This window comes from Zootoca vivipara, chromosome 10 (genome assembly GCF_963506605.1).
Source record: "Zootoca vivipara chromosome 10, rZooViv1.1, whole genome shotgun sequence".
In the NCBI taxonomy this organism is placed as follows: domain Eukaryota; kingdom Metazoa; phylum Chordata; class Lepidosauria; order Squamata; family Lacertidae; genus Zootoca; species Zootoca vivipara.
In genome coordinates this window covers 28,000,895-28,025,028 of record NC_083285.1, presented here as the reverse complement: position 1 = coordinate 28,025,028, position 24,134 = coordinate 28,000,895, and the positions used below count along the sequence as shown (strand labels likewise).

Below are 24,134 nucleotides of genomic sequence, written 5' to 3'. Positions count from 1 at the left end.
TTGGCTGTCATAGCTCCAACAGGACAGCATTTATTCAGTGCTCCCCAGGACTCAGCATACTTAGGCTTCGCTCTAAGGGCAGGTATACCCCCCCTTTCTCCATCTATTGTGGGTTTATGGCAAAGGTGTCATGCCCATGCTCCTGAAGGCCTTTAAAATAGTTAGGGAATCTTTTATGCTTTAATTAAGGTGTGCACCTATCATAATTTGCTACCTGCTTAGACTGTAACTTTGCTGTGTGAAGCAGCACTCTTATATATTCCATCACTCCTATGTTCTATAATAAACCAAGCTTTCTTTATTTCTTTGTGGGTGAGCTTCTTGTGGGCATAAGGGTAAGGGTTAGCACACATCCATAACAAGCACACTCCAGCAAAAGATCCTAAAACCTCTCAGCATTGTGTATATGAACATACATGAGCACTGGCTGTTCACATGTGAGTCCAGGAACGCACGCATAACAAAGCAACGTATCAGATATATGTTGCTCAGAGTTTTTATATTAGCACAATTTTTGCTATGCCAAAATTATTAAAATTAAATAGACATGTGAATTTATCATTTACCAAAATTATATATTTGGGAAACAATTAACTCCAGAATTTATTGATAGGAATGTATCTAGTCTACCCGCAAGATTCTTAACAATTTTTAGTACAACTGGAACCATTATTCTATTCCATTGCACAGTGTTGATAACCAGGAACTAGCTGTTGTTAGCAAATAAAAATCTGTATATCATTTCTTTCTATCTTGCTTTAAAGTTAATTCTCTAGTAGTTTTTTTGAAAATAAATAAAGCCACCACCAAATATCCTGCAAGAGGGTAGCTTTCTTAGGTCTTTTGTTCTGCATCCTGATTTGTAACTATGTTCTGGCCTGTACTTTTACGTATGCTTTGCATTGCAGCCTTAAATTGCTCGCATATCATTGTCTGTGGGGTTGGGGCCTGCATCTGCTTCTCTTTCTCCCAAGGCATCTCAATCTTGACCTGTCATGCCCCTATTATTCCAGTCCTTGCACTCTTAAAAGAAAGAACAGCTATTGTGTGGTGCTTTTGTGATGGAGATTAGACTCCATAGACTACATATTTTCACCTGTGACCTATATTGTTTTAGAAAGTAGCCAGCCCTGTAGTCTAAAGAGCAGTCAAGCAGCATAACTTGTTTTTACACTGTGGAATATATCTGCTAAATAAATTGTTCCTCATTCTTTCCCATGTTCTCCTTTAGTTTGCAGGAGTGTCTCATTCCTCACCAGATGATTTCCCACAATCCCTTGTGGCATGTATCTGAGAGGTGCACTCCTGCGCATGAAGAGCAGGGCTGCATTTAAAGTAGTATAAGCACCCTCTGCATCTTTTCTGGACCCCACACATTATACTTTTCTCTGACAGCAAATATATACTCAAAGAACTGTTTGTTAAAGCAGGCAACCTTCCATATCCGGCATGTAATTTGCCATTTTTCTCCTGTTACAAGGATTGTGGCTGGGGAAACCCAGCCAGATGGGCGGGGTATTAATAATAATAATAATAATAATTCTTAGTTGGTCTTTAAGGTGCTACTGAAGGAATTTTTTCATTTTACTTCGACCCAGACCAACACGGCTACCTACCTGTAACCAATAATAATTCTGTTCTTTAGAATACTTCCAGGCAGGTGGGAAGAGAGTCATTCCTTTTATGCCATATGATAAAAAGGTACCATATTCAGAGCTCTGATAAATGTTTAAGAATCTCAATTCAGGCAAGCCAACTCTGCAATTAAATACTCATAGATGATTATTACTCTGCTGCTGTCCCATGTCCCCCCCCCCCGGGTCTCCTGATAAAGTAGGTACTACACTATCACTTACTGAGCATAATGGTTAATCGGTTCCTTGGGAAAGAATTGGAATATGTATCTATTCCACATATTTTTAAACAATGTCCCTCTCATCTGAAAGTTGCTAATTACCCAACGATGTGATCTTAAGTATGATTACTTCTAAATTTCACTAGATTAAATGTAGTTACTCTGTGGTAAGTTTGTTTAGGATTGCCATCTAGGAATCCTGTGGAACCAAACCAACAGAGACTATTCTATATAATAGATATATGCTGAAGCAGCAATATTCCCTATCAGGAGAGAAAATGCTGTATTTTCATCCCAGCGTGTACCAGTATGTATGGAAGTGAGAGCTGGACCATAAAGAAGGCTGATCGCCGAAGAATTGATGCTTTTGAATTATGGTGCTGGAGGAGACTCTTGAGAGTCCCATGGACTGCAAGAAGATCAAACCTATCAATTCTGAAGGAAATCAGCTCTGAGTGCTCAGAGCTTTGGCCACCTCATGAGAGGAGAAGACTCCCTGGAAAATACCCTGGTGTTGGGAAAGATTGAGGGGACAAGGAGAAGGGAATGACAGAGGACGAGATGGTTGGACAGTGTTCTCGAAGCTACCAACATGAGTTTGACCAGGCAGTGGAAGACAGGGCCGGCTCTAAGGCAAGGCTGGGTGGTGCAATGCGCCAGGGGTGCGCCGCACTGTGCCCACCAGACAGCTGCACTGGGAAACGGGGCGGGGGGGGGCGACGGAGGGATCCTCGCACCACGACGCCAGGGCACCAGACACGCTTAAGACGGCCCTGGTGGAAGATAGGAGTGCCTGGCGTGCTCTGGTCTATGGGGTCACAAAGAGTCAGACACGACTAAACGACTAAAAAGTACTGTACCATTCAGCTGACATGGTGTATACAAGATTTTTAAAAACACCACCACCACCCTGATAATTTTGCATAAAATTCCTGGTAACCAAACCCTGTAGTTCTCCCTCCACCCAAGGCTAGTCCCAATCCAGGCATAAATTCACAACTCAGAACTCTCAGCTATCTCTGCCTCTGTGTTAAAATTGAAATTAAGATCCTATGAAAAATAATTTATCCACGTAAGTTTTAACATTTTGCCTTCTTTTTGTTTTGGTAATGCTAAATTAGTCAATTTCCAGGCTAACCTTCATGTGATTTGGATGAAGAGCTTTTTTTAAAAAAAAAAAAGTTTGACCATTGCTTCTCCATCTTTAAAGAATGAATGGAGACACTTGCATCTCATATTTCCTGTGGTAGAGAAATGAACTGAACAGTGGATTAAATCCTCTCTTTTTAAAATAAATTTTATTGTTGCAACACAAACACACATGACACTAAAAGAAAAAACTTAAAAAGAAAATACAAGAACGAATATAGATACAAATACTAAACAAATACTAAACATATAACCACTTTTCACTTCTTGTTTTCTTCTAATTGACTTCCTTCGTCCTCAACGTGGGTCTACTTTCATATTTAATAAACTGTTTCCTTCTCATTTCATTTTTCCTACTTTTCTGTCTATTTTAGACTTTTACACCTTGATTTGTTTTGCAAAATTCAAAACAAGTCCAGGTTTTAATTTGAGAGTACTGCTTTTTAAGATAATCTTTATATTTTCCCCATTCCTTTTGAATTTTTTGTCTAGACTGACCTCCTAATTGCATCTGTCATCATAGCTGCCAAGTTTTCCCTTTTCTCGCGAGGAAGCCTATTCAGCATGAGGGAAAATCCCTTAAAAAAAGGGATAACTTGGCAGCTATGTCTGTCATTCTAGCCAACTCAAGGTAATCAAATATTTTTTCTTGCCATTCTTTTTTTTTTGATGGTGCTGACTCATTTTTCAAATTTTTGGCAATAAGGATTCTCGCCGCCGATGTTGCTGATAGGAATATTTTTGTGTTTTCCCTAGCAATATCCGAATCTAATATTCCCAATAGAAAAGCTTCTGGGTTTTTGTTTTTAAACAAAAGTTTGTTAAAATATTTTCTTAAACTCTTCATATACTAAATCCCAGAAACCCTTAATTTTATCACAGGTCGACCACATATGTGCCGTAGTAGTGTCCCTTCGGCTTGATTGCACTTCCAGCACAATTTAGATTTTGCTTTATACATTTTAAATATTTTGCCTGGTGTTAAATACCATCTATAAAACATCTTTAACAAATTTTCCTTTATCCTCTATTTCTCTATCTCTTCAGCTGTCGTGATACAGATTGCTTGGAGAATTGTGACATATTCCAACTGAAACTGGATGGCATTAGCTAACATCTGAGAAGGGCACAAATTTCGAGTCGAGTTAGTCAAAGCTGGTAAATCATTTGAAAGGCACATTGATATTTAAGCATACTCTGGGGAAGTTTTTGAGATGGCTTTTCCTCATAGAGACAGAGAAGATTGTTTTTTCCTCTGACTTCCAACAGCCTCTTTAATCCACAGTAGTCCCAAGGAGGAACTAGACTGCTGCTTGCTGACCACACCAATGCAAGCCTAAGACAACCACATTCTCCCTTTTAGCCATTTTGCACACATGCTCATATATGGAGATACAATAGCAGATATTCTTGGATAAAACAGATCGACTCATTTCAATCTGGGTTCAGGAATGGTTATGGTCCCTGGTCATCCCGACGGATGACCTATATTTGGAGGAATGCAATCCTGTTATTCTTACTTGATAACCCATTGCCCATGCTTTCTTTCCGAGCCAACTTAGTGACATGGGTATTGCATTTGCAGGCACTGTTTTACCATGGTTTTGATTCTATCTCCAGGGTCAGTTTCAGAGAAAAGCATCCATTGCTTTTTGGTCCCCTGGCAGTTGTGCCACATGGTACCATCTTGTCGCCAGTGCTGTTTAACATCTATATAAAGCCGCTGGGAGCAGTCATTAGGAGATTTGGGGTCAGGTGCCATTAGGAACACTGATGAAACCCAGTTCTGTTTCTCCATAACATCTAAACGAGAAAGATGCCTTGTGAGCCCTGGACTGGTGCCTAGACTCAGTGGTGAGTTGGATGAAGGCCAAAAAAACTGAATACTGGCAAGAGACACACTGGGTGGGTGGTTCCTGTGTCCAGATAATTGGTCAATTATCTGCTTTGGATGGGTGTGGCCAAAAGTGGATGTGACTATCCCACAATCTCAGGCAAGAAGGCAGGACACAAGCACTCAAGGTAGGCACACAGTGGCACACAGCATCTCCTCAGCTGACTTACGCTGATCAGTCGAGAGGTGATTATTGTTCCCTTTCCACTCATTCAACACTCAGTTTGATGATTGGAGAGAAGGCAACCCCCCATTAGGGCAATAGGTTTCACCCACCCCAACACAATGCCTGTTTTGAATATAATATTTAAACTCTGCCAACTTTTTTTTAACAACCGAACTCTAAAATGCCCAGATTTTGCTGCTTGAGTTCTTTATTTTCTTTCATCAGCGTTAAATAAGAGGCCAAAATTCAGTGTATCATTTAAAGAAATTTTAAGGTACTAAAGTATCTGAATTGTAGAAGCCATTTTATTATGGGCCTCAAGAGAACTTTTGCCCCTTTACCAAAGGTTCCCATTAAAAAGAAACAGCACAGCAGTATGATTTTGTACACAGCTGCCACCTACTGCACAATGTTGGAACAGTTGATCAGATTCAAAACTAATGAAGGCGTTTGATGCATAAACACAAGTTATTAGAGCAGAACAATGTGGTTAAAAACTGATTCAATAGTGGTGGGTGGGACATAACCATCAGCTTTGAGCTCAGCTGATGGCAAATATCACAGATCTGCACTTTGTATGACTGAATTTCTTCTCATTTCTCAATTCTTCTAATTTGGCATCATCCAGATTGGCTCAAAACTCCTACTTCACTAAATAAATAGGTTCTCATACAACTGATTTTCTAAAGTACTGTTCTCCCACTTGAAAAGTTTGCCTTTTGGCAAAAAGGCATTTATCTTTTCCAATTAGAAAATAGTAGGTATGACCCCCCCCCCAAAAAAAAACCCAACTTCCTTAAGAAAACCCAGTAGTGACACCAAATTAAATAGTATGAACAGGGATGGTATGAACAGATATTCAGTGCTAGAAACCTCAGATACGTACCAATATATTTAATGATGTATTGTACACCCCCACCCCCACCTTTTATGTTAAGGAACCCAAGGAGGTATACATGTGGTTCCCGGTAGTCTTCCATCCAGGTACTAACCAGACTCAGAACCTGCATAGCTTCTGCATGGGGATGGCCAGCCTCGATTATGGTACAGCGCATTTTAAAACAAGTTTTCCCTTGGGTAAAATGGACGAATGAACCGGGGGCAATGGCTGACTCCATAGAATTTGGCTTAAGTTAGCTGGAGCTTTAGTCATCATAATTTTTTTCTGGCCCACCTACTCTCCCAGGTAATATACACTCTTTATTATTATGAATGTCTTACGTGGCCACACAGTTTGTGGGCATAGGTTTTACAGGAAAGAGCTTAAAGTACTCTCGCCAACTTTCATTCATAGTAGACGACAGCATCAGGGAAGTTAACATGCTATGGACCAGGGGTCCCCAGACTTACCGCGCAGCGGGCCGGTGCCCGCCGTGCCGACTGCGCAGCGGGCCGGAGGGCAGGGGAGTGCGCACACGCACACGGTCGGGAAAAAATCGCAGAAAATCGCTTGTGCGCATGCGTATGGGCCTCCCCCGACCCGGAAGTGCATCGGAAATGACCTCTTCTGGGTCGGGAGAGGCCCATACGCATGCGCACAAAGGATTTTCGGCTTTTTTTGCCAATTTTTAAGATCGTCGCCGCGCGTTGTAAGAGCGGGCGGCGGCAGTCGTCGCGGGCCGGATTGGGAGGCCGATTGGGCCGCATCCGGCCCGGGGGCCGTAGTTTGGGGACCCCTGCTATGGACACTACAACCCAACTCAATTCTCTTATTCCTCATACTTTGTTATGCTGTGGTCTGAATTTGCAAAGAATGCAAAGCAGAAAGGGACGTTTGACTTCAAATACTGCAAACCCAAGTACAAACTCTCAATTGTTTTGATGGATTGATACAAGGTCCACCTGGTCCAGCAATCTTTGCAAGAATCCCAGCAATCAGCAGACACTTCCTTCCAGGAAGACACTTGAACATTTTAAAACATGGAGATCGAGCAGGCGCATGCAGGCAAGTCTTACCCGGAGTGCCTATCAGCCCCCGAGGATCCCATGTTTGATCACAGGTCTGCAGCAGGCTTTTTTTGTTTGTGCCTCTCTCAACAGAGGGGTCTACTTGCATTCATACAAATGTGAATAAAAGACCCCCACATTGAAACATTTCATGTTCAGGCAACCCTCAGAACACAGCTCAAGTGCTCTATTCAAAATATGCCTTTTGTCCACCTATGCCTGGAGACACCAAACTTTTTGGGCCTGTGGACACATTTGAAAACGAGAGAATTCATACGGGGCACCCCAGGTATACCACAACCTATTATACAGTGGTACCTCGCAAGACGAATGCCTCGCGCAACAAAAAACTCGCAAGACGAAAGCGTTTTGCGATGTGTTTGGTGACTCGCAAGACGAAGTTTTCTATGGCCGCGCTTCGCAAGACTATTTTTTGCGTGTTTTTTTTTTTGCGCAAGACGAAGCAACTCGCGGAATGAATTAATTTCGTCTTGTGAGGCACCACTGTACTAGATAAAATATGCTTCTTTCAATCCTCATTTCAGCAGGGGGAGGGGACCTTGTTGATGCCAGGGATGATCTCTGCAGGCAGATGTGTGTCCACTGCTGTTACACTGATAAACCCTAACCTATGCACTGATCTATCTCCAGTGCCTACCCATGCATAGGGATGTTTTGGGGTTTTTCATTTACACTGCACAGAAAATTAGGAATTTGCTAATTTTCATCAAAGCTAGTGGAAGAAAGATATTTAGTAATATATTTGAGAACTGCACCAAAAAGATTAAATGGAATTATGTTCAAAATGCATATTGTCAGGTGGCATGATAAATCTTACAGATAATTTATGATAAAATAACTATCCATATCCTATTATATTTTCAAGTACTAAACAAAAAGTATACAAGATGCTTCTCATACAGTACTTTTATTCAGGAAACTCAAAGCAACAAACATTGTTATTGCCTCCAATACCCCATCAATAATAATCTGATTTATAGTTTGTCAATGTAAAACCGACCAGTAATTATTCTTTGTCCAACAGTAGTTTTATTGGATAATTCTGACTAGTCTGGAAGCAGAGGCAGACTTTATAAATCAACAAAGATTTTCCTCTTATATTCAGGTCAATTAAACACCAGTATTGTGAAAGGTTTTCATATAAAGCTCAGTAAACTACAATATGAACACACTTGAGTGGGGTATAGTGTACCATAAATGTAACTTGATAAATAAAACTTAAATTTTACACCACCCTATTTAAAGAAAGATGGAAAGACAATTGTAATTTAAACTATGAAAATAACATTTTATTATTAAACATTCAAGTAGTGAAATATTACACACCAAATTTTCCCCTTCCTCCCCCCACCCCCCAAAAAACAACCCTGGAACTTATTTTGCCCTTACAAAATCTTAGAAGATACATTATTGGTTGCATGATAACAATAAGTTTCACTTTTAGTCCTTTAATATGTTGCTATTTGTTATATGTCTTTAGACTGATCATCATCCTCAAGTTTTCTGATTTCATTTTTCAAGCAGTTGATTGTTTCACGGCTTGCTTTTAATCTTTCTTTAAGTTCAGCAATCTCAAAACTGGTTTTCTTCTTGGCAGCTTCCAGCTTCTCCCTGGTTTTTACTTCTACATTGGCAACTGAGAGCAAGAAAGACATATGCAAAGTCAGGAGAATTCCAAAGCACAGCTGAACAATTAGAAAACATAATGAACTCTGTTTGATCTACAGTGGTACCTTGGGTTAAGAACTTAATTCATTCTGGAGGTCCGTTCTGAACCTGAACCTGTTCTTAACCTGAGATACCACTTTAGCTAATGGGGCCTCCAGCTGCCACCGTCGCACAATTTCTGTTCTCATCCTGAAGTAAAGTTCTTAACCCGAGGTACTATTTCTGGGTTAGCGGAGTCTGTAACCTGAAGCGTCTGTAACCCGAGGTACCACTGTACTGTATATTGTTTAGAATCTAATAGATTAAAACAGGCTAGATGGACACTCAAGTGTGAACTTCCTTGCATGTATCTGAGCAGCTTTATTTCCAAGACACAATTTGCTCCAGAGGGTAGGACCTGAACCAATGAGATTTCCTAACAGTATGAACTGTTTGCCAATAGAGCAGGCTGCCTTTGAAAATAGGGGACTCTCCTTTGTTAGATGTTTTTAAGCATTGGCTGGGTGGCCTATCAGGGATGCTGCAGAGTGGCATTCTTGTGTAGTAAGGGGTTGGACTAGATTACTTTTGAGGTCCTTTCCAACACTCTGAATTACTACAAAACTATTCAGGTCAGCTGTTGTATATAATTCATATTTAAAGAATCTAGAATTTGTATACTGTTAACAGGACTCTTTTTTACTTGCAGGTAGGAGAAACCATGGGCTTTTTAAGTGCTGTAATTCTGCTTTGAGGACTTATTTATATTGCATTTCAAAATTCCTAGTATACAGAGCTAAGCCATTCACATTTACAGCTCTATATCTGGACTGATAGCAACAGTAGGAATCAGATTTCTTTTTTTAAGGGAACTGGTCACTATATACTATCCATCATAATAGATAAACATTTCTTTCAAAATATACTTCATGTAAAAGATATAGCCGACAGTTCACAAAAACACAATTTCATGTAAAGTTTAGAGAAAATTCACAGGTATTAGCACTTACACTCTGTTTCATGCTTATAAGCACCAAGTGTTAACTGACGAGATGTAGTCAGCAGCTGTTGCATCATAGCAGTAGGATCCTGAAATATCTAATGAAATAACAACAATAAATTTAATATATCAGCTACAATGGATCATTTCCCCACAATCTTACCATCATTTCCCCACAATTCTTACCATCTCATCATAAAATTCAGAAACTACTGTTTTCTTCCCTAGGATTGCATTAGTGTCAGACTGAAACAGCTTCAGCAAGTGATACAGAGTCACCTGTGCAAGACAAAAATAATAAGAATAACCTGTACAACTGTTATTGAGTATTTTAATTGTCTACATTCCAGGGTCATAGTGGCCAGCACAAAATGAGCATGCATTCAGAGTAAGAAGAATTTACCATACTGGCTGAGATCTAACTAATTCAAATCATTGTTTTAAACCCAACAGTACTTTGAAAGTATTTCCCCCACATATAATGCTGTCTACGTCAGTTCTCAAAATATTTGCTGCTCTTACTCTGGCCTGGTATAAGGCACTGGATAGATAAAACAACAGTATTTAGAAAACTAGGGTTCTTTACAAACCAATTAAGTGTATATACAGATACTGCTTATCACACAAATTAGGGATGCCACTAATTCTTACACACTGGTCTCTTTTCCCTTTAACAGTGGCTTAAAATACAGAATTTCCGTAGGTCTCATTTCTCTCATCATAGGTCAAACTGCACACACTATAAGCAACTTTTAAAAAACAAAGGAATCTTTCCCAATGGACTGCTAATGCCTAGTCAAACTGAAACAGAATTTGGCTTCTTCAGAATAACCAGATATTAAAAATAGTTCTCTGCTATTCATGCTAATATGAATACTCACAGGTCTTTCATTAGGATCAATAAAAAATATCTTGATGATGATTTCAAATTCACCCCAGCCTGTTTCAGTGATTTCGTAAGGTGGCTTAGTTACAACTAAAAGAGACAAAAAAGTAGCATAAGCCACTTCTTCTTTGAAAACTATTTCATATGTTGTATCAACTAATTTTTTTAAGTCATACCTCTTAATGGATTGCCATAGCTTTCATGTAACTTAAACTGGATTTTCTTTACATATGCAGACATATCCTGGAACAAATACAGCCAACCATTATTTACACCTTCAATAATATATTTTACAGTGTTTCATTGTTCTCTTCTAGCCCCCTTACCGCTTACCACAGAATTACTTATGAGTATTAGCAGTATTTAAGCTGCTGATTCTTGTAACATTTGTGTGACCTCTAATCTGATTTTCCCCAAGATGCTTTCTGAAACATGCCATGAGTCTATTTACTGAAAAGTTAAGCACATTCCACACACAATTCAGACAGCAGTCAAATACCCTATTTCTTAAGACTGCAATCTTTCCAAAGGTATTCCTTATATTTGTTCCTATGTAGTCACAATTTTTTAATTTTACTGAAGAGTTCCTTATATTGAAAGCTGCATACATAGTTATCCTAGTTTGATATCTAAAACATGAGCATTGTTCAAGAGAGCAGGACTGGACAGAAAACAATTAGAATTTGCACAGGTGTACCCATGTTATATACAGTTATCCAAGAACGATTCTGTTTACCTCATTTCTGTAAGGCTTAACATAAACTGTCCACTGATGTGTGTGTCCATCTTCTTCTCGTTTCTTCCCAAAATAGCGTGCAACATTTCCATAAACAATAGGTTTCACAATAGTAACACCCTTCAAGTGAGAAAAAAGAGGCACACACGTTTTTCAGAAATCTGCTTAACATAAAAAACTTACTTTCTAGATAAACTAATCTTTCTTGCATTATCTACCAAAATATATACTCTGAGAGTGACAGTAATAATGTCACTGGTTTTTGTTCCAAAAAATTCAATGTGCCTAAGTTTAAATATAAAATATCAATTTCTTTCTCTTAAATTTCTAACTAGAGTAACTTTGAAAACTTGCTTCATAGATACAATTTCCAAAATTCACTATAATGTTGAAGAACCAATTTGGTGGTGGGGCAAAAATTACTCCCCCCCTCCTCTAAAATATACATCCAAGTTTTTGCTAAGCAAAGCTGGCTTTGGCTCCCTTCAACACCTGGATGGAAGACTGACTGGGAACATGAACACACACATGAAAACTGCCTTGAGCATCATGATGAAAGAAAAGATAGACGTAAGCCAACCAACAATCATGTTATGAAGACTCAAAACACAATGTGTGTGGTCCAATCCTACACACACTTAGCCAATTAACTGATTTACAGCCTTCTGAGTGACTAAATAACTGCACTCAATTAATGAGACACACAGACATAAAAGAAAGATGAAGAAATTCACATCTAGTTATCTAGGCAGCTATGTTGGGGCCAGGATTATTTTTGATTGCTCGAGAGATTCCATAGAAGACGGGCAACTGGACCATGTGAGTACAGGGAAGGAGGTTTGTAACATATTTACAGCAATTCTTGCATTGCAGGGGGCTTGACTAGATCAGGCATCCCGAAACTTCGGCCCTCCAGATGTTTTGGACTACAATTCCCATCATCCCTGACCACTAGTCCTGTTAGCTAGGGATCATGGGAGTTGTAGGCCAAAACACCTGGAGGCCCACAGTTTGGGGATGCCTGGACTAGATGACCCTCGGGAGTCCCTTCCAAATCTACAATTTTATGACTCGTTGGAGACGGGATTTGTTAGGCAGCTGAAGAAGAACTAACGAGGAAACCCTGGCCTGTGAGGGACCAACAACTGTTTGCTTCCATAATCCATTCTAGGTCAGGAGATGCAGAGTGGCACCTATTGGAACATTAAGAGAACTAAGCGGATACACACTTGTATCTATCACATTGGTGTCTATTTTAGTATATTTTAAGAATATGTTGTAAGCTGCCTCAAGAACGTTGGATAGTAGGCAGAGTACCAATATTCAAAAAATTAAAAAGCTCCTTAAAAACAATGCAGTATGTGCATGAGGTGCCTAAAAATGTGACTTATTTCTTCAAATCAATTTGTTTTTAACTCATGTGCAGGTTTACACCAGTTTAATCAATTGGTCCTAGACAGTTGATGAAACCTGCATATCTATAAATATTAAGATTCTAGGTCTCTGGGAGGGAGAGAGAAAGAAACGTTGGAAATGGTTTTGAGGACTCCTTACCTGCAGTGTCTAGAAGCCACTATTTTTATATATACTGTATAACATTTATTTATTTGGTTTTTAAAATTAAAATTTTACAAAGATATATCAAACATAGAAAACAAGATTCCAAGAAATCTCCTGGACTTCCATCCTCCCCTTTGTGGGTCCTACTAGTATCATTAATCCTTTCCTCCTGCATCTTTTATGGTAATCCAAGTCCTTTACCTCTTCCATTATGTCCAGAATTTAACCTTAAACTACAAGTGATATTCCAATCCTACTAACGACTGTTCGCAATGGTCTTTTAAGGTACAGTATGTTAAAAAAATTCCCCATAGCAGCCACTTTTTAATGTGGGACATACACACAGACTGAGGCACAGAAACCCAGAACCCATCTCCGAAAGCAGCCACTTTTAAAGTTATTTTAAGTACGACGCTAGTGGAGAGCAACAGGCAAATGGGGTGGATGGGAATATGCAGCAAGAGGAGGCAAGCCCAGAAGCACAGAAAAGCGGCGCTGCCTTGGACCAGTTGTCCTCTGTGGCCTCCTCTTGTCTATTGTGACGGACACGAAGCGATCGTTCGCATCACCTAGAGCAGGGGTTCCCAACAAAATTTTCTCGAGGACCCCTCATCGAGCCGCTATTGTGACAAGGACCCCCGTTAATTCCTAATCCTAAAATTAAAAAGTGAGAGCCAAATTAAGAGTCTTTTTATTTTTTATATTTATACGTTTTTTTACAGTTACAACAGAGTACTCCATCAGTATACAGTTAGTTTTAATTTTCAGTTCTTAATGAGATGAACCACTTTTTAACCCACGGTCCATTTTTAACTACGCAAACTGTAGCTTCCGCGAAAAACAACGCTTTGTTTACAAACACTACTGTTTTGCAAAGAGGCAGCGCGCGCCAGGGAGGAGGGAGGGGAATGGAGAAGATAGGGTACCTGCGCAGTAGCGCACAAATGAAGCCGACGCGCGCAAAGCATCTTGGGGAGGTGAGCGTTAGTAGAATGTGCGCGCTGCCTCTTTGCAAAACAGTAGTGTTTGTAAAGCGCCACCTAACGGCATACAGCAGAACTACTGCCTCTAATTCTAGTTTTGCGCTAGACTCTGCTCGTGCAGGAAACGGCCAAAACAAAAAATCTGTTATCATACGAAATATATTTAATATATTTTTTATTCTAATAGCATCTTGCGGACCCCTCTGGCATAGCTCGCAGACCCCTGGGGGTCCGCGGACCACCTGTTGGGAACCACTGACCTAGAGACTCTTTTTAACTCGGGACCTTCTGCACGCAAAGCAAGGGCTCTACCCACGAACGAGTCTCCGCTCCGCACTCCAACGCACCCACGGATCTCTGCCCCCTTGGCAACCCGACAGGGCTTCGGAACCTCCCTGTCACTCAAAAGTAACCGTTAGGGAGGCGCAACGGTTTCGAATCCGAGCGCGCCGAGCTGACCCCGCCTCAGCCTCCTCCTCCCCGCTCCCGGCGCCCAGCGGCGCCCGGCTCCTACCTTCACTCTGCCCCCGGAGTCAGGCCCGAACTCAGCCATTCTCTTGAACATATTGCACCGGGGGGGGGGGGAAGGGAAGGCTTCCTCACGCCGCTGTCGAGCAGCGAGGCCGAGCTCGTAGGGCCTGGCCTCCGCCACCCGCCACTTCGCCTCTGACGGCAGAGAGAGGAACGCGGGGAGCAACGGCTCGCGGCGCCCTCGAGCCGCTCTCGGAGGCGCCCATTCACCTCCCCGAGGCGGCCGCTCCGCGCTCAACAACTTCCGGGTGAGGAGAGGAGCTCGATGGAGGGGCCCGTGTGGTTTCGGCGGCGCCTTCCTGCCTGGGCCTTGTGACCCGGAGGTGAAACGCCGGGTAGGCGGGTGGAACTAAATCGCTGCTTTCTGAAACCGCAGCCTAAGGAAGAGTTTCTGGGTTTTTGGCCAAAAGTGCAAATTAAAAGATATATATGAATTGCTAATCCCTTGTGCTTATTGAGGCGGATTGCTTCAAAGCACACTTCTCCCCAATAGATGTACAAAAGAGTTTTCTTTTTTGGCCCCCACGTATTAACCCAAAACAATGCGGACTTTTTTTTTGCTTTTTTTTAAAACCAGAAACGGCAACGAGCTTGGGCTGGCCGCATCGCTGTGTTGGGGAGCCAGAGATGTCCAGTCCTGAGCGTACTCATTCAGCAATAAAAAGCTCTATATAACGGTGCTTGCGCCGAGTTAAGTGCGTATCAGACGCAGGGTGGGTGGGGAGAAGAGGTTCAAATGCTGGTTCATCAGTTTTGAGTGATGTTGGGCCTCGATGACTCTCAGCCTAATTTCCTTCAGAAGCATGTGATAAAATAGGAAGACCGTGAGAACCTCATACTGTATATTGTCCTGAACGTCCTGGACGAAGGGTGTACCGTAATAGAAACAAAACTAGCATCTTAGTCATGTCCAGCTTTCCGATAGCTGCAGGATGTAGCGCTATGCCAAGTGTATGACGATTTCATACTAGTGCAAGGTTATCATCCTTTACATGGTTTGTTTACCTTATTAATCCCGTGCCCTTTCTTCTTTCTTCTTTGGCGATCACTCGTAGCCAAGTAAGATTATCTTCCGTAAACACTGTTTTAACAATGAGTCATGCTCAATTGATACTTGGCTTTGCCATTTATGGGTTTTTTGCCGCAAATAAACATCTGAATCTACAGTACTAGGCTGAATTGGTAGCTAAACAGCTTGACTTCCTACTAAATCTTGGCAGTGGAGGTGCTGGATGGTTGGTTGTCTTGCCTGATAATGGACTGGACAAGAGTCAACAAAATGAAGCTCAATCCAAAGAAGACTGAAACACTGCCTGTGGGTGGTTCCCTAGACTGGATGGATGGGATGTTGCCTGCTCTTTATGGGGTTACACTCCTTCTAAAGGAGCAGGTACACAGCTTGAGGGTACTTCTGGATTATTTGCTGTTGCTTGAGGCTCACCTCCTTCCATCAACTTCTGCTGGTAGTCCTATCCTGACAGGGATAGCCTAACTACTGTCATATACAGTCTAGTAACCTCTAGGTTACAGTTGGACCTTGGAAGTCAAACAGCTTGACTCATGAACGTCACAAACCCGGAAGGGACTGTTCCGGTTTGCAAACTCTTTTTGGAAGCTGAACGTCCAATGGGGCGTTCTCAGTTTCCAATTGGCTGTAGTGATACACAGAAGTCAGGAATAAGTATGTGCTGCATTCAGGTTTCATAGAGCAGAAACATACTGCTGCTTTGAGATGTAAATCAAGAATTGTTGAATTGTAAGGGATCCCGAGGGTCATCTAGTCCAACCCCCTAATTGTGGTGCTCAATTGTGTACACCCAGCTTTCTCAGAAAGTTCAACTGGTGCTACCCAGAGATGAAGAGTCTATGACTAATTCTGTGAGTGCTCAGCTACTGACAGCATTTGAAAGCTGCACATGGTAGCAGTAGGATTTATCTCATGCACTTTCTCTAAGTGCACTTTGGTTATCTAAATTTCCCCTATTAGATATCTCAATGCTCTTAAAACCCAATGAGACTGCAAGGACTGCCTACCCCCATATTTGCTATGATACACATAGCTCAAGATGTTAACAAAAAAACCACCTTAAAAAACTTTTAAAAACCACATATTTTTGTTTCCCTGCTGGTAGTTTGGAGAAAATTCTTCGCCAAATTGTTAGCTGCTCTTAATTGCTTATATGCCTACCTTAAAAAAACCTATTTGTAGTTTTACTAATAAATTTCTATCCCTTTCATGTGTACAAATAAAGTCATTTTGTTAAGCCATCTAGACCTATGTAATATTCCTCTCTTTCTATTGTTTTTAATGTCCTGTTAAATCTACAGGAGTGATGGAACACATTTACTACACTGTTCACCTAATGGAAAGTGAACATGTAATGTATGTGTTTTATTTTTATTTTGATAAATTTTCTATCAACTTGTTCTTAGTGTTTGGTAAGTTGCTTAGGTCTTTGTTGATTTAGTATACATTACCAACAGGTGAGGGTTTCTCAGTCCAGCAGTTAAATTAGAACTTGGTAAACTTCTAGTAATTGACGGTTGTTTGTGATTAGAGCAGTGCTACAAAAAATGCAGCAAATTTGTTAACTTCACACAACTCTCTTAGAGAGGCAGAATAGCAGTCAAGATGGCTGTTTCTACAGTGGTACCTCGGTTTATGAACATAATTGGTTCCGGAAGTCTGTTAATAAACTGAAGCGTTCATAAACTGAAGCGAACTTTCCCATTGAAAGTAATGGAAAGTGAATTAATCCGTTCCAAATGGGTCTGCGGCGTTCGTAAACCGAAAATTTGTAAACCGAGGTTCCCCTGTACAGCAGCAGAAACTGATGAAGACTAAAAACTGTCACTAATAGGTACCATAACCTGCTACTGTTTCCATTTTCTCTCTCAAGCTACTTTGTTCAACAGGTGTCATTTTTCATTCCAAGTAAGAACTGCTTCACAACCACAATCTTATTAAATACTGCACACTTCAATTTTTAAAAAAGCAATATACTTTGCATAAACATAATACAAGGCAGACTTAAGCTTTCATAAAAATGCACTTTATTTTTCTTCAATACAAGGTAACTTCTTTTGCAGTTTAAAGACCAATAAATGGTTGGACAGCAAATTCCTAATAGTTGCCTAAAGACTGGAAGGAAAGGTAATGTAATTTAAAATATATGGAAGTGAAAAGAATTTTGACAAGTCAAAGTTTGAGATGGAGTTGGCATTTTTAAAAATAAAATACCACATATGCTAATGTGAAAGGCCACCCTCTTCTTACCTTCTGAAGACATTTGAGTGTCCAGAAACTCAACACTACCAAGATGTTCTTTGAGCCTTCAGATATTAGAAAGCCATTGCCCATTAAAAATAAATAAATGATTTGCTTGCACACCAATAAACCTAAAACCTGTAATGTAAGCAACTGTTTACAAACTATAGCAAATGGTATTATTATTCTTTATTTGCGAGTACACATTTGGGCAAAACTTAATGTAGTGAAACCCAACAAAAATCATGTTTAAGGGAGGTAAATCATCTTTAAGGGAACATAGTTGTTCCACAGGCACTCTGGAAAATAAAACACTGACAAAAATGAATTTTAAATCTTGTTTTAAATGCAATACACTTGCAATGAGTAAACGTAAACCACTGTATTACATTTATAAAGTCAATCAGGAAAAAAAACCTATTAATGTGAAATTCATCCCCAAAGAAGTGTGTACAACATGCTACTCAGTGGTGACTTGGGTTAGTATTTTAGCTGAAGGTTTTGAAAATGATGCTTAGCATGCTCAAGATTTGAAGTGAGAAACTGTCTCTAATGCGGTGTCAGAAAACTCACCCATTTAATGCTACTTGTATAAGACGAGATCACAGATGTGCCCAGGTGTGCTCAACCAAACCTTTAGTGCTAGATCCTCCTCCAATTACAGCCAAATAGAATTTGCATGCTGAATAGGCTTTTGGATACAAGGGGTGTCTCTAACACCAGTCATACTCAGAGAAGATTAATTGACATCAATGAACATTACTGATTTTTGGTCCATTAATTTGCAATGGCCTACTCTGAGTAGAGCGTAGGTTGGATACAACACAAAGTTTCTCAGCTGACAGAAACTAGATCACCTGATGATGGTTGACTAAACCTGGTTTTCAACTGGATATTGAGTCAAAAAGGCTTGAAAGCTAAGCTATTTAAAAAGTACACAGTACATTATTATGGGCAGTGGCATTCTCTTTGTTTCAAGTTAAAAGTTGACAACTACAAAGAGAGAGAGAGCAGCTTGAAATGAGATTCATGGATTCTAGGATATGTATGTGATTGCTCCTATATGTGTATAAAATTATAAGGAGCACTAAAGTCCAATATATAAAATACTCCTAACATGTCAAAGCATCTTGCTTGTTCCATCCCTTCTAAAAATCAGGTTTTTAATAATGTTCTTATTTTCAAAAACTCCAGTCTGTTCTACTAACTTGTTTCTCAGACTACTAAAAACTATGAATATTTCAAACATTAGAAAATTGTAAATTTTACAGAGGATGCTTAATGCTATAACTTTTTAAAGCTGCATTTTAAGGCTATATGTTCTCTGCATCATTATATAACTACCAAGTAAACAGTATGACTAAGATCCTATATATAAACTTGGAAAAGTTTGCTTAAACTGTACATGAGTGAAAAATGAAAGCTTGTCCAATATTTACATGGATTCTTTAACTGAAGTCAATCAATACACAGGACATTTAAAGCTTGCCTTTCATGTTATTGGAGAAAGCACTTAAATATACAGCTAAATAGACAGAGAATAATCAAAAGTTATTTTGGCTTGCAGTGCCAGTTGTAATTTCTAGTTAGTATCAGAAATAGCAACTTCTGCAACACTGCACAACATTGCAAACTTATATTACAATACCACTGCGGGCAAATGTCAGCACAACTATCCAGGAGGAGGCCACCAGTCAGATAATTTGTTTTAAAATAGCCATTAATGCTATCACTTTTATCTATTAAAGCCTATATACAGATTATTAAGTACCCCCTGAAGTTTATTTACATTTTCTTAACAGAAATAGATTTAATACAGCCACCAAAGGCCACCGTAGTAGCAACCAAGACACTACTAAGATTTTAGTTTACTGTCTCATAGCTATTTACAATATTTCATCGAGAGCATTGTTTATCAGACTGGAGATAAATGCACAAACTTCTTTCTAGAGATTATCACAAGTAAAATGCTTTCACTTTTTTTTCTAAACATCTTTGGACTCCTTTTTAAAAAAATTACTGAGAAAACTGAGAAGAGTTCTTGAGAAAACAAGTTTTACTCACAAGACAACTACTATGACTCTTTACTACTTACACAATTTAAATGTTCAGCCTACACATATCAAAAAGTTATTAAAATCATTCATGGTTTGATTTTTGGCAGCTCCATTGCCAGCAATGGAAATCACTATAGGAGAAAATGTAAGACAATGAATACACAACAGTATCTCCAGGGTTCATACAGAAAGCTAAATTATGACTTTAAATTATTTTAATTTTGGTTAATGAATATTTGAAATTACTACTCAAACAGCATTTGCACACCTAACTTACCTGTTTTTCCTCCATCTTGAGCCATTTCCAGTACAACTTAATCCAGATTGTCTGCCTACATCCCAGCTAGTTAAAAGCAATACTACATTGGATTTCTTAGGGTTGGAACAACCACCCCAACATGGACATACAATTGCAAGGTACTGCAGCAACATCCAATTTCCTGATTATCTGAAGTTATCCATAGACAGAACTCACATTCATCCCTGCACAAAGCAAACAACCCCAATGTATACATTTTCAGGTTTCGTAGGACTAAAAAGTCATGCAAACGAGAAATCCCTGATATTTTGCTTCACTTCACTTTGATTTCTGAGCCACCCCCTTCTGTGTATAATCAAACCCAAGAGTAAAATGAATTTAGGCGTTATTGTCAGATAAACAGTTGTGTAAAGCATTGTGGGTTCAAAATAATATTTCAAAGTAAGCCCAACATCTCACATAAGAAACGTGGTAAATTAGGAAATCTATTAACAAAGCATGAATGGACCATAAGAAAACTTTCATCTTACAAAATGGCTAATAGAAAAAATAACCATCTACTCCAGTTATTAAACACAATTCAAACAATATTGGCCAGGAAAGAGCAAATCAGCTGCATTGACCTGAGCTGTGCAAATGACAAGCGGATTCGTTCAACTATATAAATCTTTAGTCGTATTGGGATACAGCCTTTGAGACAGTAACTTGAGTAATTCCATGTTTAGTAAGACACAAACTGTGATTTTATACATGTCTCTAAGGTCTGACTAATACACTGTGTCTTTGTTATACAGTTAAAATATTTTATATGTACACCTAAATAAGTAAAGTGGGAATGTGACGAACATGTTTGTAAACACATCTATTACACAAGTGCACTGGCTAGGAAGTTGGGATTGGTCATGGTTCTGTTAAGGGTATGCTTGATGGTAAACTTGGGTTTGATATTAAAACATGTAAAGTGGTCTTCATTTAATTTAATATCCAAGTATTCATATATCACAAGTAATTTTACTGAGTATTAACATGAGTAAGTTTTTTTTAACTAAATCAAGGTTTTCTACACAATCTGGGGAATTATTTGATCAACAAACTTTTAAAACTAGCAAAAAAAATTTTGGGGGGGGAGAAAAAGTATTTTTAAAAGAAAACAGTCCACAACTAAGCAACATGTGCTAAACCTATGAATAAAATCTGCTGCTCTCTTTAGTTTGTGGAGTGCATTGGATCACAATCTATTTGTTAGGGCAAATTATTACACATTAAGTTATAAAAGGGACATGTATGCATTTTCTTTTTATGGACAGGAATTTTTGTTGCTCAAAAAAGCTTATTTGAAATCTTGATTATTATTTTTTAAGGAGAAACATTTTCTTCAGTTACTTAACTGGCATATATATCTAGATACAGAATGACTAGTGCTAGAGGCAGGACACAGCATTCGCAATAAAAACTGTAAATTATTGCAGCATTTTTTAAAGGTGGGCAATTTGTATGCTTGAACAAAGTATTGAGTGTTGCATATTGCAACAGACAGGCTTCAGTAAACCAGAATTCAACTTCAGACTTCATATTCTTTAAAGAAAGTTCAGTCTATTTGAATTATTACAGAAAGTTAATCTACAGTTTTTACAGTTTTGCGCACCTTTCAGCAAATTCACAAGCCATCTATGCAAAAAAAGCTACAAATTAAAATAAAATGTAACCATTATTCTAGTATCAAAATCAAGTGTTCGACAACTGCTAATCATTCAGCAAATACAACAAGTTGATGCATATGCAAAAAATATGCTATGTTTTGTTAGAGACATTGTTATAACACCATTAAATATTGCTGAACACAAGACGCTCCCTGAGGTGTAAACATCAAATAACTTGGAACAGCTTTACACATCAGCCCCATTAAACAGTTTATTACAACACTACATCTATTGTAATCAGATTGGTGCTCTTTACAGACATTATCATTTGAACATTTAAACAAGAACTACTATAAAAACAAGCATTTACTAGACTTTTTTCCATTTGCTTGCACATTTTAATTGTCAAATGTATATAACCAGTAATAAAGTTGCAAAAAGCTATACGTTTTAAATCACACAGGTTCCTTCAAATAAAACAGCTAAGCAACATAAAAAGGTAAGAGAGCTACTGGTTACCATGTATGCAGATTTGCCTTATTCAGATCTATTCCTGTTCATTTTATCCATGAATCTTTACAGGCTCTGTTCGATCACAAGAAGCAAACTGCTGGACAAGCCTCTTTCCGTGAAGTTAAGTTTCTTGTCTGGTGAGGTGTTCCTCTTCCTTCAGCTGTAATGTGTCAAAATTTGTGATGTAGATTTTTGCTACGTCCCACAGCAAACAAAAATTGTTGGTTTAACTATACATATACAAATCGTGCACCAATTTCAGCATAATGGAAAGGTAAATAATGAGACCACTGCTACTTGCTTGAAAAAAATCTAAACTACAGCTTTCAAGAAAGTAGTCCAAAGATTTACAGCAATGCAGAAAAAATTAATCATTGGCAGTATTCAGATGTCATTCTAAATCGTTAGTTCAGTATGACATGAAAGTGTCTAGGTGAGCCTTGGACATGCATTTCTCCACTGGGAATAATAGTTCAGAAGAGTTCACTTCCATCTTTACTTAACCAGTTTTGCCATTTCACCCTAAGACACTTAACTACAATTGTTTCACACTGGCTTGTTTCAAAAAAGCCAATGGAAAACCAGTTTGTCAGTTTGGATAGAATGGCAAACTGTGCTAAGCAAAAGTGGAAACCTTTAGATTTTCCCTTCTGACCGTGTGGTAGGGATTGGATGTGTGTGTGTTCATGGGCCTGAGGCTTGCCTAGATTTATTCACATCACACTGAAGTGTGGTTTAGTTTGGCACCTAAGCAGAGCCATTGATAACTACAGAAAATGTTCCATTTTACAAAACTAGTAAAGAAGAACATTTCCTCTGCTCAAAAATAAGAAAAAACAAAGGATAATGTTGTAGCCAAATTGGTGTATTACATTAGTTTTAGCTGATTTGTAAGATCATAAATGAAGCTATGCAACAGCTAAATAGCACATGAAAAATGTAAGCCAGAACTTTATTACAAATATAAATTGTTACATTAATCTCACCCTTTTGTCCACATTCAGTATTGAATAACTAGTGGAAGCCAGAGAGGCAGCAAATAACAGATTCATATACTCAAATATAAATGTGGGGAAAAATGAGGGGAGTATGGCTCAGTTTGGTGCATGGCTGGAGGTAATGGGTGACCAGCTTCTATTTGGTTAGAATCTCCATGAGGATGTTTATAACCAACAGCCACATTAGTGATTGCAATTCTTTGGAATGTTTAGACCAGTTCAAATACTGTCACTCTTTTATAGCAAGAGATCTGTAAAATATCATCCTATAACTCAGGCATCCCCAAACTGCGACCCTCCAGATGTTTTGGCCTACAACTCCCATGATCCCTAGCCAAGAGGACCAGTGGTCAGGGATGATGGGAACTATAGTCCAAAACATCTGGAGGGCCTAAGTTTGGGGATGCCTGCTATAACTATTAGCGTATTTCTGTGCTTTGGAAGAGACATTGATGAAGTTTACATGGGATGCAAGCTACACTAAAATCAGTGGCCAGGATCCAAAAAGCTATTTTAGGCAAACCCAAGGGCTTGTTTATACATATATATATATATATATATATATATATATATATATATATATATACACACACACACACACACACACACACACACACACACACACACCACTTTGAGCTGCAGACCTCATGCTATAACACAAACATTTTTGAAATTTCCCTGTGCAGGAACCCAAGTTCAAAGCCATCTTTCAGAGTTCTTTGGATCCTGGTCAATGAGATTAAAGGAAGCTCCACACTTTCTAATATTGACATTACTGCTGCATATACTACCACCATTACTCTTAGAAAACAAAGTACAGTCGTGCCTTGGTTTTTAAACAGGAGCATCCTGCAGCCAATTGGAAGTCGCGCCGGACATTCAGCTTCCGAGGCAAAGTTCGCAAACCGGAACACCTACTTCCAGGTTTGCAATGTTTGAGTTCCAAGTTGTTGGTGAACTAAGCTGTTCAAAAACCAAGGTACGACTGTATGGATAACATACCTGCATCTCCGATTACCCATAT

General features: G+C 39.1%; 2 protein-coding genes across 7 annotated transcripts in view; both read right to left on the bottom strand.

Annotated features, from left to right (window-relative positions):
• Positions 1 to 7,923: 7,923 nt before the first annotated feature.
• YEATS4 (YEATS domain containing 4) lies at positions 7,924 to 14,627 on the bottom strand. The gene is made up of 7 exons (XM_035127014.2): positions 14,359 to 14,627; positions 11,302 to 11,421; positions 10,742 to 10,808; positions 10,561 to 10,655; positions 9,866 to 9,958; positions 9,690 to 9,777; positions 7,924 to 8,668 (listed from the first exon to the last, which is right to left on the bottom strand). Exons 1-7 carry the CDS (start codon positions 14,407 to 14,409, stop codon positions 8,499 to 8,501), a joined length of 684 nt encoding a protein of 227 aa, XP_034982905.2. The 5' UTR covers positions 14,410 to 14,627; the 3' UTR covers positions 7,924 to 8,498.
• A 2,785-nt stretch (positions 14,628 to 17,412) lies between these two features.
• Positions 17,413 to 24,134, bottom strand: part of CPSF6 (cleavage and polyadenylation specific factor 6) — a 30,157-nt gene continuing 23,435 nt past the window's right edge. For all 6 annotated transcript variants that reach the window (XM_060279652.1, XM_035127010.2, XM_035127011.2 and 3 more), the window contains one exon: positions 17,413 to 22,272. The gene's annotated coding sequence lies outside the window, so the exon portion shown is untranslated. The remainder of the gene's footprint in view (positions 22,273 to 24,134) is intronic.